This window comes from Panicum hallii, chromosome 9 (genome assembly GCF_002211085.1).
Source record: "Panicum hallii strain FIL2 chromosome 9, PHallii_v3.1, whole genome shotgun sequence".
Lineage (NCBI taxonomy): Eukaryota > Viridiplantae > Streptophyta > Magnoliopsida > Poales > Poaceae > Panicum > Panicum hallii.
Window position 1 is genome coordinate 44,873,196 of NC_038050.1, and position 17,577 is coordinate 44,890,772.

Consider the following 17,577-nt stretch of genomic DNA (forward strand, 5'->3'; position numbering starts at 1 on the left):
CTGGCAATACCAAGATGTATTAGGATTTGAAGGAGAGATATTGGTGGTATGGCATGAAGCGTGATGTTGCAGCTCATGTGGTACTGTGTGATGTGTGCCAGAGAGCCAAGGCAGAACATCAGAGACCAGCCGATTTGTTACAGCCATTGAAGGTGCCAGAATGGAAATGGGAAGAAATTGGTTTGGATTTCATCGTCGGGTTGCCACGCACACGAGATGGATATGATTCTATATGGGTCATAGTGGATCATTTGACCTTAGTAGCTCACTTCATTCCGGTGAAGACTACCTACACAGGGGCATGATTAGCAGAGTTATATATCTCCCAAATTGTGTGTTTGCTTGGGGTACCTAAGAAGATAGTGTCAGACAGAGGTACTCATCTCACGTCTCGATTTTGGCAGAAGTTGCATCAGTCAATGGGCACGAAGTTGAATTTCAGCTCCGCTTATCATCCGCAGATTGATGGGCAGACAGAAAGGACAAACCAGGTATTAGAGGATATGCTTAGGGCTTATCCTCTAAAACACAGAGGCAGTTGGGATAAGAGTTTGCCGTGTGCAGAGTTTTCTTACAACAATAGTTATCAGGCTAGTTTGAAGATGGCACCGTTTGAGGCATTGTATGGCAGGAAGTGCAGAACTCCATTGTATTGGAGTGAGACAGGTGAAAGCCAGTTGTTCGGGCCTGAGTTCATTAAAGAGGCCGAACGACAGGTACAGGTTGTCCATGTGTGGCAGAACCAATCCGCTTGAATTATTTCAGCTCAAGTGCCCTAGTCATCACTATACAGGCGATACTGACTCAACGCAGTTCAAACGGAACAACCCATTGGTCTGTCGGGTCACCGCCCGATTCAACCACGCTTACACAGGATCAGGGTAGGTTTACCTCGCACGAAGGCGAGTTTACAATCACACCACAGCTTGCTAACTTTTAATTTATAGAAATATTAAACCTTATTACAATATGTTTCATACTTAAGGTAAACTTATACAAACATTGTTTTAAGCCACAAGCTATGCAAGCTTGCTTAGAGTCACAGCGGAAGAAATTAACACGCGACTACACACATCGCGAAAGTTGACACCACGCTCAGCCCGAAACATGGCGTCATTCCAGAGGGTCACTGCCAGCCGGGGACGGATCCCACTCCACGGACCAGCCAAACGGAACAGAGGATGGCCAGGCTGGACTATCCGTTTGGTTCACACAGGCCATACCTGAAAGACAGACTAGCAAGACTGAGTATGCTAATACTCAGCAAGACTTACCCGTTTCATGGTATACTTTGCCATGTAACTAGACTTATGAAGGCCTGTAATGATTCTGGGTTTAATTTCAGCTGAAAAGCAACAATGAGTATGATCTAACTTTCATATTTTAGCTTTCAGCTTCTAGTTGCATTAACCATTCTAGGTAAGCACCTATTCTAGACAAGCAAGATAGAGATTAGCATCCATCAAGATTATTCCAACAATAGTTACTGTTCTTACTCTATGTGGCAGAAGGAACAAGCAGTCTCAATTTCCGCGAGAAATGGACGATTCTGAATCGAGTTTCATAACCTTGCAAGGGTAAACCTAACTCACACGCTTGGAATATCCAACGATCATTCCAAAGCAACCGTTTGCCATTCATTCCGACTCGTGGATCACGGCCACCACAAGCGACTGTAGGACCATACGCACATCCAATGTGCAGGACGCACGTCTGTAGCGCGACTACATGACCGTACTCCTGTCCGCTGTGCGGAACGTACTCTCGCACGTCGGTGCGTGTGCGAAAAACCAAATTACGAGTGGTGGGGGGGGTATGTCCACTCCTCGGGCCGATTGGTTACTAGGCTTACTGCTTTCTATATTTCGCGGCATGTGGCTAGTACTTTCAAACGCTTAACTACAGCTACCACACATTGCGACCTTATCAACTTTTATCAACATAGACTAGGTAACCTTTCGAGTCATGATACTGCACATGACCCCGTCCATCATCCTTATAGTGAATTGCAGAATAATAAACATTCAACTCCTATATCGCGTGAGTGATAGGAAATCAGTCGAGTTCTGCCGGTCCTATTAGCAGAGCATCTATTAAATAAGGACTCACGCACAATACCTGGTCTTCAGAAAACCCTTGCTCGTGTTCCGGGACTAGCTCGTAGTCTCCATCATCGAGTGTCACTGACTCTACATGATATGCAATAATTTTAATTAGGTGGTTCTTGAGTTAAGAATTTTACTTCACGATAAAGTTGCAATCCAACCAATTGATAAACACAATTTCATAAAACAAGAACTTTGAATTCAAACTTACTATTTGTATCTTAGTCCAATTATCATAATTAATTGGATTAATTGAATTAGGTTAACAAGTTTAATTTTTATTTTGAAATCCACAAAGGCTATGTGGCAGAACCAACCTGAATTACACCGGCTCAAGTACGCAAGTCCTCTCTCAAGGGCTCCAAACGTACTTCAAACGGTGTAACCCTTTGGCCCGTCGGGTAATATCCCGATAAACCACCGAAAGCAGGATCCAACAAGGAACCTCAAACGAAGGCGAGTCCAGAGATACAATCGCCATCATATTTTACATCACAAGCACTTAGGCTGTGTTTGGTTGGGCGAACGGATGTCGTCCTGCACCAGCTCGTACTGAATCGTAGAGGGTCAACATGTTTGGTTCGCGTACTTGAACGGCTCGTCCAGGACCACTTGGTCTAGATGCTTCGAATATTCTTTGTTGATGCTGCACCAGCCCGTCTGGGAAAAAATACCGCACCACGCGGTCCAGGACAGCGATCTCAGCTTTGCTCACCTCCCCGTGAGTTTTCTCACCGCAGCAGCCCGTGCTCGTTCCTCTCTCCCTCTCTCTGCTGGGAGCTCTTCTCTGCTGGGAGCTCTTCTCCGACGGTGCGTCCCCTCGTCCATGTCTCCCTCCCCTCGTCTCCCTCCCCTCCTCTCCCTACCTATGGGTTCTGAACCACCAGATCTGCTATGGCTACCCCAGATTCGAAGATCTGAACCACCAGATCCGCCATGGATCTGCCTATCCCCGTTCCCAAATTGGTGCTTTGAGTCATCCCAACCTCCTGCTCCATCTGCGCTCTCCCCAAATCCCCATCGAACCGGCGCGCTCCCCGAATCCCCGTCGAATCGGCGCTCTCCCAAATCCGCATGCAACCGGCGCCCTCCCCAATCTTTCTCTTTCTTTATTACCTTGGTCGGCAGCCATGCATGTTGCCGTGCATGCATGCAGAGGGTGTGCTGGTCAGCAGCCTTGCTGCAACCAATGACCAAAGGATTTAATATATATTTTTGTTCTTTTCCAGATTTTCAGAGTGTGCTAACAATGAATCAATGTTTGTTTGATGCAGGGAATTTTGGATTGAAGTTGTTTCTGTTGAAGGTATGAAAAATATGAAGGACCTCACCCCTTGTATATGGGTTTTTTATGTTCTGCAAAGTTCTAGCATGAGCATTAATTCTAGTTCTGTTATGCTATTATATTTTGCAATATTTGATTCATGTGTGTACTGTCTTGGTGCTGTAGATGGATAGAAGGAAGCTAAATAAGAACGGAAAATTAGTAAAGGTTATTTTAAGTGCTGCTGCGTATGCTGCTGCTTGCATGACAGTTTTGTTTGTGAGCTCGATGGTACTTAACAAGAAAAGAAAACGAATTACCTACGGGCCAATGGAGGAGAGAGATAAAACTAGAATTGACTACCTAAATTCGAAGATTTACAAGGATGATATAACATGCACAAAAATGCTACGGCTCAAGAGAGTACCTTTCTTTCGATTGTGTCAAGTGTTACGTGAACGCTCATTGCTTCGTGACACCTTACATGTATGTGTCGAGGAACAAGTTGCAGTGTTTTTGAACACAGTTGGACACAACTTGAAAAATAGACTAGTTGGTACTAATTTCACTAGGTCAGGTGAAACAGTTAGCCGGTATTTTGGATTAGTTCTTCATGCTATAGGTCAGCTAAGCAATGAGCTTATCCGTCCACCTTCATTGGAGACCCCTTCCAAAATCGCCGGAAACCCAAGATGGGATCCATATTTTAAGGTATACAGCTGAAACTGAGTTATAGGTGGTTAGAATTATTGCTTGTACTTGTTGATTCCATTTTGTACTATATCATTATAGGATTGTATTGGTGCTATTGACGGAACACATATAAGGGCATCTGTTAGTAAGTCTATGGAAGCAGCCTTTCGTGGTAGGAAGTCATTTCCTACACAAAATGTGATGGCAGCGGTAGATTTCGACTTGAAATTCACCTATTTGTTGGCTGGTTGGGAGGGGACAGCACATGATGCTGTGGTTTTAGCAGATGCACTAGAGCGTCCGAATGGCCTTCGAGTCCCTGAAGGTAACATATTTGTTCTAGAATTTTATGCCCATAACAGTACCGATTCATCTGAACCCATTTTTGACTATATATTGGTAATATCCTAGGAAAATTCTATTTAGTTGATGCTGGATATGGAGCAAAATCTGGCTTCATGCCACCTTTCCGTGGTGTAAGGTACCATTTGAATGAGTGGGGGAACAATCCAGTTCAAAGTGCAGAGGAATTATTCAATCTCCGGCACTCTTCTTTGCGAGTAACTGTAGAGCGTGCCTTTGGATCACTCAAAAGGAGGTTTAAAATTCTTGATGATGCAACCCCATTCTTTCCTTTTCCGATTCAAGTTGATATTGTCATAGCTTGTGCCATTCTTCATAACTGGGCTCTTTCTCAAGGAACAGATCGCTTCATCTTACCGGAAACCAATTGGACTCCCAACTCTCGGAGGACAGCTAGGCAACTCGCAAATGACCATAGGGTCATGGTTGATAAGAGGCAAATGATTGCTGAAACAATGTGGGCAGATCGTCAAAACTACTATAGTCATCAGTAGTGTGGTATTTGTGTATCAATAAATAATTTATGTAATAGCAGAACTTGAGCGATGTGTATTTCTAATGTTATGTACTACTTATTATAATGCTGTACTATTTTTTTGGACAATTTAATTACTGTTTTGTTATGGTTCTTATGACTCAACTGTGCTGCCTATTCACTCATTTTACTTGTTGCTGAATATTTATAGTATATTTTAGTGTCAGTTTACCATTGCACTCTCAAATACTTGTAGGAGATGGATCTTGACCAGCAGGCCGACAACTTGGGTGCAAATGGTGGTGGTCTTGTATGGCCAAGTGCCATGTCAAGCTACATGCTCCAGCACTTAGCTCAGCTTGTGTCCAGTGGTATGAAAACTTCAACAGGTTTCAAACAAGTTCATCTTAATGGTTGTGCAAGAGCTTTGATGGAGAACATGGGTTATCATGTCACCGGCACTCAAGTTGGTAATCATTTGAGGAAGTGGAAAAAGATATATGGAAAGATTCAGAAGCTGAAAAATTTGAGTGGAGCACTTTGGGATGAAGAAACTTGCACTATAAGTCTCGAACGAGAACATTACCTTGCTCACATTCAGGTTAGTTTTCTTCTACAATTGCTGTCATATTTTCTGCTTTATAATTGCTGCTACATTCCTGAAATATGATACCATATATGAATTATGTGCTAGATTCATCGTGACGATGCTAAATATCTGAACTGTCCAATAGAGCACTACCATGAGATGGCAACTATTTTTGGCAATAGCTTGGCAACAGGTGCATATGCTAAGGGGGCTAGTGACCCTCTTGCCTCAGAGGTGACTGCAACAGCGAATGCATCACAAGAGACTAAAGATGGTGCTGAAACAAATGAACAAGGAGAAGGTTCACCACTTGAGGCTGAGGAGATGACATTTTCAGCTAACACAAATGGTGCAGGGAGCTCTGGAACTAAACCACCACCAGCAAAGAAGCATAAAGTAGCTGCTGTTGAGGATCCAAATATTGCAATGGTCAGTATAATGAGTGAGGGTCTTGGGAACCTTGCAGCAGCCATAGAGAAGGTGGGGAAGGAAGATGATGGCATTCCTGAAAGGTTGTATGATGACATGATGAGTATTCCTGGATTTGATGAGGCGCATCTAGATCACTACTATGCTTATTTGTGCGAACATCCATCACTTGCAAGGCGCTTCTACAATATGCGTTTGTCATCAAAGATGGTGTGGGTTGCGAGGTACATCAAGGAGCACCTTTGAGGAGAACCTTTGTGGTCCTGATGAGTAGGAGCTAAAGTGCAGTGTATTTTGATAACCACCAAACTGTTAAAAATGGTGGCTAAAGACAAAGCACATGTGATGCTTGTAGTTGTTAGGTCGTCTTGGTGATTTTGGTATATATTTTGCTAACCCACTTGTTACAGTGGTGGTTGATGGCATGTAAGCACGGGTGGACATGCAATGGTAATTGTTAGGATGATGTTGCTGTAGTATATTTTGCTAACCACAAACTTGCTATAATGGTGGTTGATGGCATGTAAGCACGGGTGGTGGTTGCTATTTATGGAACTTGGTATTCTAAAATTATATTTGCAACTATTTTATGGAAATTGAGATATAAACTTTGGTGCTGTATGTGTTATCTAATTTCATAAGTTGAATTATGTGTGATTACGTAGAAGTAAAGATTTGTACAGGTAAAGTTACCACCTATGGTACAGGGGTGACTATACCCAGAACCATTCATTCAACCAAACAAAATCTTGTACCATCCTGTACCATTCCATCCAATGAAGCAAACAAAAAACTGAATCGTTTCATACGTGCTACCAAACAGACAATTTGAACCAAACCATCCAGGACCATTCGATCAGCTTGAACAACACATGCAGGATAGAATCTATTCATCCAACCAAACACTACCTTATATTATAAGAGTTTCCAGAATAGCATAAGTTCTAGACTGATAGAAATTATTACAAGCTAGTTTAAAGGTTCAAGTTCACGGTAGCGGAATTTAAAGTACGACAAATGTACACGTCGCTAGTACGGACATCATGCTAAGCCATGGCATGACATCACTCGTTATGATCAGTGTTGGTCGGGGACGGGTCCCACTCCACGGACCAACCATCAGGCAAAGTATAGGGCCAAGGCATGGGGAGGGTAGAGTCTTCAGGGACATGACCTGAAATAAAATCATATTGCAAGGCTGAGTACTCTAATACTCAGCAAGGCTTACCCGGAATTAGGGTATACTTAGCCCATAACTAGAATCGAATTTCAACCCTTGCAAGGTAAACCTAACTGACACGCTTGGAACACCAACAGGTCATTCCGAAGCAACCGTTTGCCTTTCATTCCGGGTCGTGGAACAAAGCCACCACAAGCGGCTGCAGGACCATATGCACATCCAATGTGCAGGATATACATCTACAGCGCGACTGTATGATCGTATTCCTGTCTGCTCTGCAGAACGTACTCCCACACGTCGGTGCGTGTAAACATAAAATAAAAGTCGAGTGGTGGGGGGCGAGTCCACTTGCCGGGCCGATTGGTTACTAGGCTTACCTCTTACCATATTTCACGGTATGTGGCTAGTAGTTTCAAACGCTTAACTGCCACTACCACACACTGCGACCTTAACCAAATTCATCAACACAGATGGGGTATCATTTCTTTCAAGGATACTACACATAACCCCGTCCGTCATCCTTATAGTGAGTGCAGTATTGTAAGCAACCAATTCCTACATCGCGCGAGTGACCGGAAATCACTCGACTTCTACCGGTCCTATTAGCATAGCACTAGTCGGACTCAAGTTCTAATATTCAGTACATCGGCTCCTAGGAATATGCAACTAGGGTTTCCAGAAAATCCCTAAGAACTTAATGCACAAGTATATATATATATATAAATGTAGATTGCAGTGTAAATAAGTAGTGGGTTTATGTCCGGGGCTTGCCTTCACTGGCGAGGTTGGGGTCAGAGACGTTAACAAATTCTTCTGAACTTGGGTTCGGGGCTTCAGTTAAATCTCCGACGACGTTTCCGGGGTCTTCAGAGATTTCCACTTCGGATTCCGGAAGAATCTGATAGTCTCCGTCGGCGAGAAGCGTCGAGTCTACAAATGACGTAAATGATGCAGTTTAGAAAATGCATAGACTTCTATTCTGTTTCACGATAAAGTTGCAATCCAACGAAATTAACATTACATACTAACAAACAACACCATTTTCCTTTATTGGGCAGTCATTTATCGGGTATTAAGTAACATGGTTGGTTACCCTAAATATTTAACTAACTGCATGAAGTAGCATGTTTGGTTATCTTAAACAATTAAACTAATTACATTTAATAACTTTATTTATTTGACTAGCTAATTATCTTTAATAACCCTAGGTTATTATTTAATTATGGACCTACTTTGATTAATTAGGAATATAGTATTATTATATAATGTTCCATTTATTTTGGTTGTTCTACACCTGATCATAGGTTGAGAATTTGTGAACATATTACACTACTCAAGAACAACACCTCAAAATATGTTTATAATTTTTCATGAACTAGAGCTATTGTTCATGAATTTTCTTTGAAAATAACCATAAATTCATAACTTTGTGTATAACCTACTATTAATCCTAATATTTTTACTATGGATTACACACACAAAAGGAAAGTTAGGGTATAACTTTCAGGTAAAAATACTAACAAAAACATCCTTAATTAAAATCTAAGCATTTCATCAACATACAACAAAGGTACTCGAATTTCTAAGTAATTCAGCAGTAAAGAACTCGAAATTTTTACACAGAGCTACACATGGGACATACAACCTAAGTTCTAAAATTCAGCCACAACACATGCATATAACATGAGATACAAATAAAACACTCATTTCCTAATATTTAATCTACATCAGAAAATACACACATACAGCTCAAACTCACTATATAAAAGTAGATGAATTTAACTTAAGGATTCAAACAAAATTGGTTTGGCATTTTTATGAATTTTCTATAATTTTCTACACATTTTTGAAGTTCACAGCTTTTGAATTGGGGGGGGGGGGTTCTGGAATCTTGCAGGGAGACCCTTAGAACTTTTGAAATCTTTTCAAATAGGCCCTTGGCTCGTCGGGGAAGAAGGTAGGAGCATCGCTGGCCAAATTTCAGCGAGGGAAGCGATGGGGGGTGGAGAAGGACTAGCCCACGAGCACCAGGAGCTCAAGGCGCATCCAGGGGTAGGCTTGGGAGGCAGAGGGGATGGCCGGAGGTGGGGTTCCCACGGCGGCCGAGGCGGCGGCGCGGAGGAGCTCGTCGGCAAGAGGCTTCCCGGCGAGGAAGGCGACCAAGCTCGGGTCTGACAGCTGCAGCAGGAGGAGGGGAAGCTATTGGGGTGGTCGGATTGGACGGAGAAGGGGCAGAGGTAGAGGTTCGACGGCGACAGAAGCTTACGGGCGAGACGGTAACGGCGGTGGGGTGGTTCCGGTGGAAATCCGGCCACGGGGAGTGGCTTGGGAGCGTCAGTGAGGTGAGGAGAAGCTTCCCAGGGGGTTGTAGTGGGCAATGGGAGGCGGACGGTGGCGGTCCACAGCGGACAGAGGATCGCCGGAGTGGAAGAAGGAGGCGGCGGTGGTGTTCTAGGCTCTCGGCGAGTGAAGAGCAAAAGTGGGAGTGGAATGGGGAGAGAAGGAGCTGGTGAAGCTCTTGAGCTAGAAGAGAGGGGGTGAGGGGGCGTGCACGGGCGGCTGCTATGGCGGCAAGGTGGCGAAGGTAGAGCCACGGGGTGGCGTGGCACGCGCGCGAGAGGGCCATGGAGGAGGAGCTAGGGCGGTGGCCGGGCTAGGGGCGACGCGTGGAGGCGAAGGCAGCAGGAGGTGGCGCCGGGGAGGAGCAGGAGCGGCGGTGAGCGGCTCTGACGACCGGCAGCAGAGGAGCAGAGGAGCAGGGTAGGTGCCAGAGGAGGAAGAAGAGGGAAGGGGGTCCGAAGGACTTCCCTGGAATTTGCAAAAATCTCAGGGACCTCACTGTAAACTGAATTTTTCCACTGATCCAAAGCTCTAATGAGGAAATGACCAAAATAGAAGTTGTAGAGTTTTTCAAATCCTACAACTTTGCTTTAGGGCTCAAGTTCAGAAACCTAAAGTACACAGCTTTATTTTACAACTTTGCACTCAAATCAAACTTAAATAAGTTTTGTCCTTATTAAGGTAAATTTCTTATAACTTTGGATCTAATTGCAAGTATTTATGACATGTCATGATGACTTGCACCTTTTTACCTTTTAGCCCGTAGTAACTTTGAAAGTTACTTTTATAATTGAACTACTTGCATAAAAGGACTTGTACTTTTGTAAAATTACATAAATACCCTTATTTTCATAACTTTACTAAATTTTTACACAATTCAATCCACACCAAACATTCTTCCTATTGGCTTGCTCTATTTAACACCTAGGGTGTCACAACCTTCGCCCCTAAAAGGAATCTCGTCCCGAGATTACCAGAATGATATAATAAGATGACAGATACCTAAGAATTCTCGAGGAAGTCTGGGAAGTTCTTCTGAAGATAGTCTTCGGTTTCCCAGGTAGCTTCTTCTTCTGTATGATGATTCCACTAGATTTTAAACATCTTGACTGTTGCTCTTCTGGTACTTCTTTCCTTGGTGTCTAAGATTCTGATTGGATTCACCTTATAGGAAAAATCGGGCTCGATGTCGATACTTTGTGTATCAATGATTTCAGTAGGAACACTGATACAGTTTTTCAGTTGAGATAAATGGAAGACATTATGAATGGCTGCTAGCTGAGGAGGAAGTTGAAGTTGATAGGCTACGGGTCCACAAATTTTAAGGATTTTAAAAGGACCAATGTAGCGAGGAGCGAGTTTGCCTTTGATACCAAATCATTGAACACCTCGAGTAGGAGATACTCGCAGGTATACAAAATCACCTACTTCAAACTGTATTGGTTTCCTCCTTTTGTCTGCGTAGCTCTTTTGTCTTGATTGAGCTGCTTTTAGATTATTACGAATGATCTTTACCTTTTCTTCTGCCTCGTTGACGAGATCAGGCCCAAAGATTTCGCGTTCACCAGTCTGAGACCAATTTAAAGGAGTTCTGCATTGGCGACCATATAATGCTTCAAATGGAGCCATTTTGATACTTGACTGATAACTGTTATTATAGGAGAATTCTGCCAGAGCTAAGCATTTGTCCCAATGCTTGTCGTACTGGATCACACAGGCTCGAAGCATATCTTTGAGGATTTGGTTTATCCTTTCTGTTTGCCCATCTGTTTGCGGATGATATGCGGAGCTTCAAATTAACTTGGTTCCAAGGGTTTGTTGAAGTTGCTCCCAGAAACGAGCAACAAACTGTGCTCCACGATCAGAGATGATCGTTTTAGGTATCCCATGGAGACGAACGATCTGGTTTAGATAGATTTCAGCATACTTCTTAGCATTGTAAGTGGTATGTACCGGGAGAAAATGAGCGGTCTTGGTTAATCTATCCACAATTACCCAAATGGAATCATGTCTCTGGGAAGTGTTGGGTAAACCTACGATAAAATCCATACTGATATCTTCCCATTTCCAAGAAGGAATAGGTAAAGGCTGCAATGTACCAGAAGTCCTTAAGTGACTGGCTTTAACTCTCTGATAAGTATCACATTCAGAGACGTACTTCGCTATTTCTCTTTTCATACGAGTCCACCAGAAATTCTGTTTCAAGTCTTGATACATCTTCGTACTGCCAGGGTGCATAGCAAACTTAGATAAATGTGCTTCCTCCATTATTTGCTTGCGAAGCTGATGGTTTTTGGGTACAACCATACGTCCCTTGAACCATAGAATTCCTTTAGGATCCTCTTGGAAACATTTATACTTTTCTTCTCCTTGGGCTAATTGTTGCTTGATAATTTTGACTCCCTTATCATGTAGTTGTGCCATAACGATACTATCCTGGAGTATAGGCTCAACCGTTATATGATTCAGACTGCCTTGAGGTACGATCTCCAGATTAAGCTTTCTCATTTCCCAGCAGAGTGTTGCTAAAAATTTCTACTAATAAGCAATGACAATGTGACTTGCGGCTAAGTGCATCCGCAACCACATTGGCTTTGCCTGGATGGTAGTGTACTTCAAGATCATAATCCTTTATAAGCTCTAACCAACGTCTTTGCCTCATATTCAAGTCCGCTTGCGTAAAGATGTACTTTAAACTCTTATGATCTGTGTAAATATTGCACTTGGTACCCATAAGATGGTGTCTCCAAAGTTTAAGTGCATGTATAACGGCTGCAAGCTCAAGATCATGAGTAGGATAGTTCTGCTCATGTGTCCGAAGTGTTCTAGAGGCGTATGCAATCATGCGGTTATCCTGCATAAGTACACACCCAAGTCCGGTGCCTGATGCATCACAATAGACATCAAAAGGTCTGGATGGGTCTAGCTGAGCCAAAACTAGAGCAGTGGTAAGATGTGCTCTTAAGGTGTGGAAAGCTTCTTCACATTTCTCATTCTAGGAGAATTTAACTCCTTTCTTCAACAGTTCTGTCATGGGCTTGGCTATCTGTGGCAGAACCAACCTGAATTATACCGGCACAAGTACGCGAGTCCACTCCCGAGGGCTCCAACGTGCTTCAAACGGTATAATCCCTTGGCCTATCGGGTAACGTCCCGATAAACCACCGATACACAGGATCAAATAAGGTTACCTCACACGAAGGTGAGTCCAGAGATACAATCACCAGCACATTTTTACATCACAGGGATTTACATTACAAGAGTTTTCAAAAGCAGTACCTTACCAACTGTGAAAGCTAAGGCTTTTGGCAGCGGAAAACATACGCGTCAATGCACAACACGTCGTCAAGACGGATGTCATGCTAAGCCCAGGCACGACATCACTCGGTATCACCAATGTTGGTCGGGGACGGATCCCATTCCACGGACCAACCTTCTGGGAGAGCACAGGGCCAAGATAGGGGAAGAGTAGAGTCTTCAAGACTTTACCTGAAAAACATAAAACTAGCAAGGCTGAGTATACTAATACTCAGCAAGGCTTACCCGGGATTGGGTATACTTTAGCCCATAACTAGACTTATGAAGGCTTATAATAGTTCTGGGTTTAGTTTCAGCTGAAAAGCAACTAAGAGTAGATCCTTATTTTCAACTTTTAGCTTTCAAGTTCTATGTGATTATCCATTCTAGGTAAGCACTTATAACTAAGCAAGCAAGGTAGAGCTCTTTATCTTAATCATCAGTATTACTTATCATATAGTTGCTCTTGTTACTCTGTGTGATAAAGAGATTAAGTAGTCTCAATCATCGTGAGAGGCGGACGATTCTGAATCGAATTTAACCTTGCAAGGTAAACCTAACTCACACGCTTGAAACAACCAAGGGTCGTTTCGAAGCAACCGTTTACCTTTCATTCCGACTCGTGGATCAGAGCCACCACAAGCGACTGCAGGAACATACGCACTTCCAAAGTGCAGGACATACGTCTGTAGCGCGACTACAAAACCCGTATTCCTGGTGGCCCTTGCAACACGTATTTCCTCAGTCGAATAAAGTAACCAGAAGAACCAAATACATGTGGTGGGAGGTATGTCCACTCCTCGGGCCGATTGGTTACTAGGCTTACCGCTTACCATATTTCGCGGCATGTGGTTAGTACTTTCAAACGCTTAACCCCGATCGGCACACACCGCGACCTTATCAAAATTCAACAACACAGACGGGGTATCACCTCAACCATGATACCTCATAAAACTCCCGTCCGTCATCCTTATAGTGATAACAGAAATGTAAACATTACAACTCCTATATCGCGCGAGTGACAGGAAATCACCTGACTTCTACCGGCCCTATTAGCATAGCAGCTAGTCGGACTCAAGTGCTAGTATCCATCTCATTGGTTCCTAGGAGAATGCAACTAGAGTTTCAAGCAATTCCTAAGAACTTAATGCATAGAATACGTAAATAGATATAGATTGCAGTGTAATAAAAATAGTAGGTTATGTCCGGGGCTTGCCTTTACTGGTGGGGCTGAAGTCAGAGATGTTAGCATCATTGTCTTCCGAACTTTGGTCCGGGGCTTCAGATAATCCCTTGGTGACATTCATTTGGTCTTCAGGAATATCCTCTGCAGACTCCTGGGAGATCTTGTAGGTACCGTGTGCGGAAGTAGTCGTATCTACATGCCATGCAACATTACATTCAAAGGGCGCACATAAAACTATTTTACTTCACAACAAAATTGCAATTCAACATTCATTTAACAGGCTACTCACATAACAACCAAAAAGATCTGAAACTAAACTTAGATAAAGCTTTAGAAGGATAGCTAATTAGAATCGGCTGCTCGTTGAAGATTACAACAGAGCCGATTGGAAACAACAGATGTTTGGCCGATGGAAAGGTACATCGGTTTCCTAAGTGATTGATGAAAGCATCGATTACCTTAGCAGAGGAAAGATTCCTAAAGCAGTTTGTGTCTTAACCGAGATGTGTTTAAGTGTTATTCTGGGTAACTAGGTGTGGTTATATCGACTCGATTACGTCAGCACAACAATTGAGTGACGCATAGCCGAATGGAGTGTGGTTAAGGGTATATGGCCGATAGATATATAGCCGATCTCTCAGTCGATAAATCGACTGATAGAAGTGTGTGGATAAGGATGGGGAAACTAAGGATCGATCGGTCGTGTTTGACCGATATAGAAAAGCAACCAAAATCGGCTTGGGTCGGCCGATGGCAAGAACCCTAAAATCGTGGGTGTCTCTCCGATACATCGACTCTATGCAGTCAATGTAGGACAGAACAAAAGGATTGTATCGGCAGTAGCCGATACTAGAAAGGTAACAATCGTATCAGCTAACCAGCCGATGGTAGAAGTATCGACTGACAGCTGTTACACAGGAACATCATAGACTTAAGGAAACGGATGCTTAGCGGCTGAACTGATAGCTAACGCTGAAGTATAGCCGCAGAGATGTATAAGCTAAGCAGCAAAAACACATAAACTAATAGGGATCCTTTTACGAAAAGGATCTTAAGGAAATGGCAATCAAGACAAGGTTAAAGTCTTGATGGCAGGGATAAGAGCACTCATATGAAGGGATTAACTAAACATCACACATCTCTATTTAAGACATATATTCTATGGCTTATTTTTCAGCTATAACACAAGCATACAATATAAGGCACAATAAAACATTCATTCCCTAACATTTGACCTAAACAATTAGACCACACATCAAAGACTTTTATCTCATGATCATAACATACAACTTGTAGATTTTGACCTAGGGTTTCCAGTAAAACTGATTTTGTATTTTTATGAACTCCTTACGAAAATCTATAAAATGTAGAAGTTCATTGATTTGAAATAAAGAAAGTTTTGGAAATCTTACAGAAAACACCCTAAACTTTCTAAACCAAAGCAATTAAGTCCCTGGTCGGGAAAACAGATAACAGGAAGTTAACGACGATATTCCGGCAAAAGAGTCGCCGGCATTAAGAAGATTCTATGAATCAGGGCAAACCTTGGGGTAACCTTGGTTATGAAGGAGAACGGGTGAAAAGTGAATTCCCGCGGCGAACAGGATCGGCGAAGAGAAAAGCTCGACGATGACGAGACTCCGTGGTTGACGAAGAAGCTTGCCGGGCAAGGTTGCCATGCTTGATTGCATCGAGGCGCCTCCGAGCTCGTCACGCCTAACTGCCGCCTTCGCTCCACAACCCCTCCTTCCGATTCGCCTTGCCAAACTCGTAGCCGCATCACTATCTGTGGCTTTCGCCGCCCCACGCTGAGCACTCGACGTGGTCAAATCCTGGAAGGAAACCCTGGACGCCATGCTGTTTGCGGACCCGCTGTTGTCAAATCCGCGCCGCTGTTTCCGCCTCGACCACCTCGTGCTGTTGCTCCTCTTCCTCCTTATCTGCTGGACCGGCGTCGTCTCGGCCTTGTCGTGCTGCATCGGCACACCGTTGCTCTGCACACCGTCGCAACATCCGCCCGACGGTGTCTTGTACCCTTGATGCCTCGCCCAACGGCAGGACCCTCGCGTCCTCCAGCAGCACGCGTATCGGCATTTCATCGAACACTTGAGCTGCGTCCTTGACACGGCTGTCGCGTTCCTGCATCTCGTGCAACAGCTTTCCACCGCACTCCTCCTGCGCATGCCGTTGCCCTGCATGGCTCCTTCTCTTTCTTCGATTGCCGGATTCGCGCTTACTCCGGTCTTGCCACGTCACTTCCGCGCATGCTCGAATCGCGTGCGTGCCGTAGTTGCTCGTCTGCACAGGAGGTCGCGGGGGAGTAAACCCAGGACGTCACCATCGTTTGACCCCGGGTGTCCGCACCGATTCACGCAGAAACCCTACACTGCCGCGTCCTGTGCCGCCCGCATGCCGCAACTCCTCCCGCGCTCTCCGTTCCAGTGCCTGCTCACGCCGCCAGCTCGGCGCCCGTTCACGCCGCTTGCTCTGCGCACGAGCCGCCACGCCAGCTCGCTTCCGCACGCGCGTCTGCTCCATGCCTCCCGAGCCGCGCGCCCATGTTCCTGCCGCCTAGAGCCACGCTGGTCAGCCATGCGCCGGCCAAGCCGCACCAGGCGCCGCTCCTGGATTCACTCTGGCTCCTGTGCCACCGCGCCCACACGCCCGGCGCCCGCCACAGCCGTCCGAGCCGCGCCCCCTCGCACGCCTGGGCCACCTGCGTGCTGCCTGCAGAGCGCCCGCGCGCCAGCCTCCGCGCCTACGGCCGCCCCGCCTGCGCGCGCCCCGCCTGGGCTCGCCTGCTCCCGCGCGCTGCGCCCGCGCCGTCCTGGGCCCGCCTCGCTCCGCATCCGTGCGCAGCGCCGCGCCGTCCTCGGCCCGCTCGCCCGCGCGCTTGACCCGAGCCGCACCGCTCGCCCCCGCTTGCGCCACTGCCAGCTGGGCCGCGCTGCCTCCCGCGATGCCCGCGCGCGCGCCTGGCTCCTGCAGCCGCGCGTCCGCGCGCCGCCAGCCTGCTGCAGCCGCCCGCACGTCCAGTACCAGCTCGGCGCCTGATTTGGATAGAGAGAGGGGGAGAGACAGCAGAAAGATGCGCCGGCAGTAGAGGATAAGAAGGAACAGAGAGAGGGAAAGCAGAGGAGGAAGGGAACTAGGATTTCCCAAGGACTTATGCGTAATTACAGAAAACTGCAAGGACTTATTTGTAAAGCATAAATTTCACATCAATCTAAAACCCGAATGAAGAAATGCCCAAAACGAAAGTTGGAGAGTTTTTCAAACTCTACAACATTGCTTTAGGGCTCAAGTTCAAAAACTCAAAACTTGCATCTTTACACGTGAAAGTTTGAGCAAAAGTTGGATTTGAATTACTTTTGTCCTAAAGAATGAAACTTTATAAAATTTAGGACCTAAATGCAAGCATTTATGACATGTCATGATGACTTGCACTTTTACACTTTAGTACTGAGTAAATTTAAAAGTTACTTTGTAAATCAAATACTTGCACAAAAGGTCTTATACTTTTATAAAATTACAGAAATACCCTTTTTATTTGCACTTTAAATTTTCCAAAAGCTTCACATAAACACACATAAGCTTTATGCAGACAAACACATATTTCACACTAACAACATATACGTCTAGCATTACAAATACAC

General features: G+C 44.8%; 2 protein-coding genes across 3 annotated transcripts; both read left to right on the forward strand.

The window, feature by feature from the left end:
* Nucleotides 1–2,796: 2,796 nt before the first annotated feature.
* Nucleotides 2,797–6,176, forward strand: LOC112876934. 2 transcript variants are annotated; one of them, XM_025941113.1, is made up of 4 exons: nucleotides 2,797–2,915; nucleotides 3,380–3,411; nucleotides 5,157–5,501; nucleotides 5,595–6,176. In XM_025941113.1, exons 3-4 carry the CDS (start codon nucleotides 5,160–5,162, stop codon nucleotides 6,162–6,164), a joined length of 912 nt encoding a protein of 303 aa, XP_025796898.1. In that variant the 5' UTR covers nucleotides 2,797–2,915; nucleotides 3,380–3,411; nucleotides 5,157–5,159; the 3' UTR covers nucleotides 6,165–6,176. The 2 variants fall into 2 exon arrangements, with proteins under 2 accessions (XP_025796898.1, XP_025796897.1); XM_025941112.1 differs by lacking the exon at nucleotides 2,797–2,915 and having other exon boundaries at nucleotides 3,214–3,411.
* A 10,337-nt stretch (nucleotides 6,177–16,513) lies between these two features.
* On the forward strand, nucleotides 16,514–16,975 carry LOC112873074 (atherin-like). The gene has a single exon (XM_025936103.1). The coding sequence runs from the start codon at nucleotides 16,514–16,516 to the stop codon at nucleotides 16,973–16,975; it is 462 nt and encodes a 153-aa protein (XP_025791888.1).
* The last annotated feature ends 602 nt before the right edge of the window (nucleotides 16,976–17,577 follow it).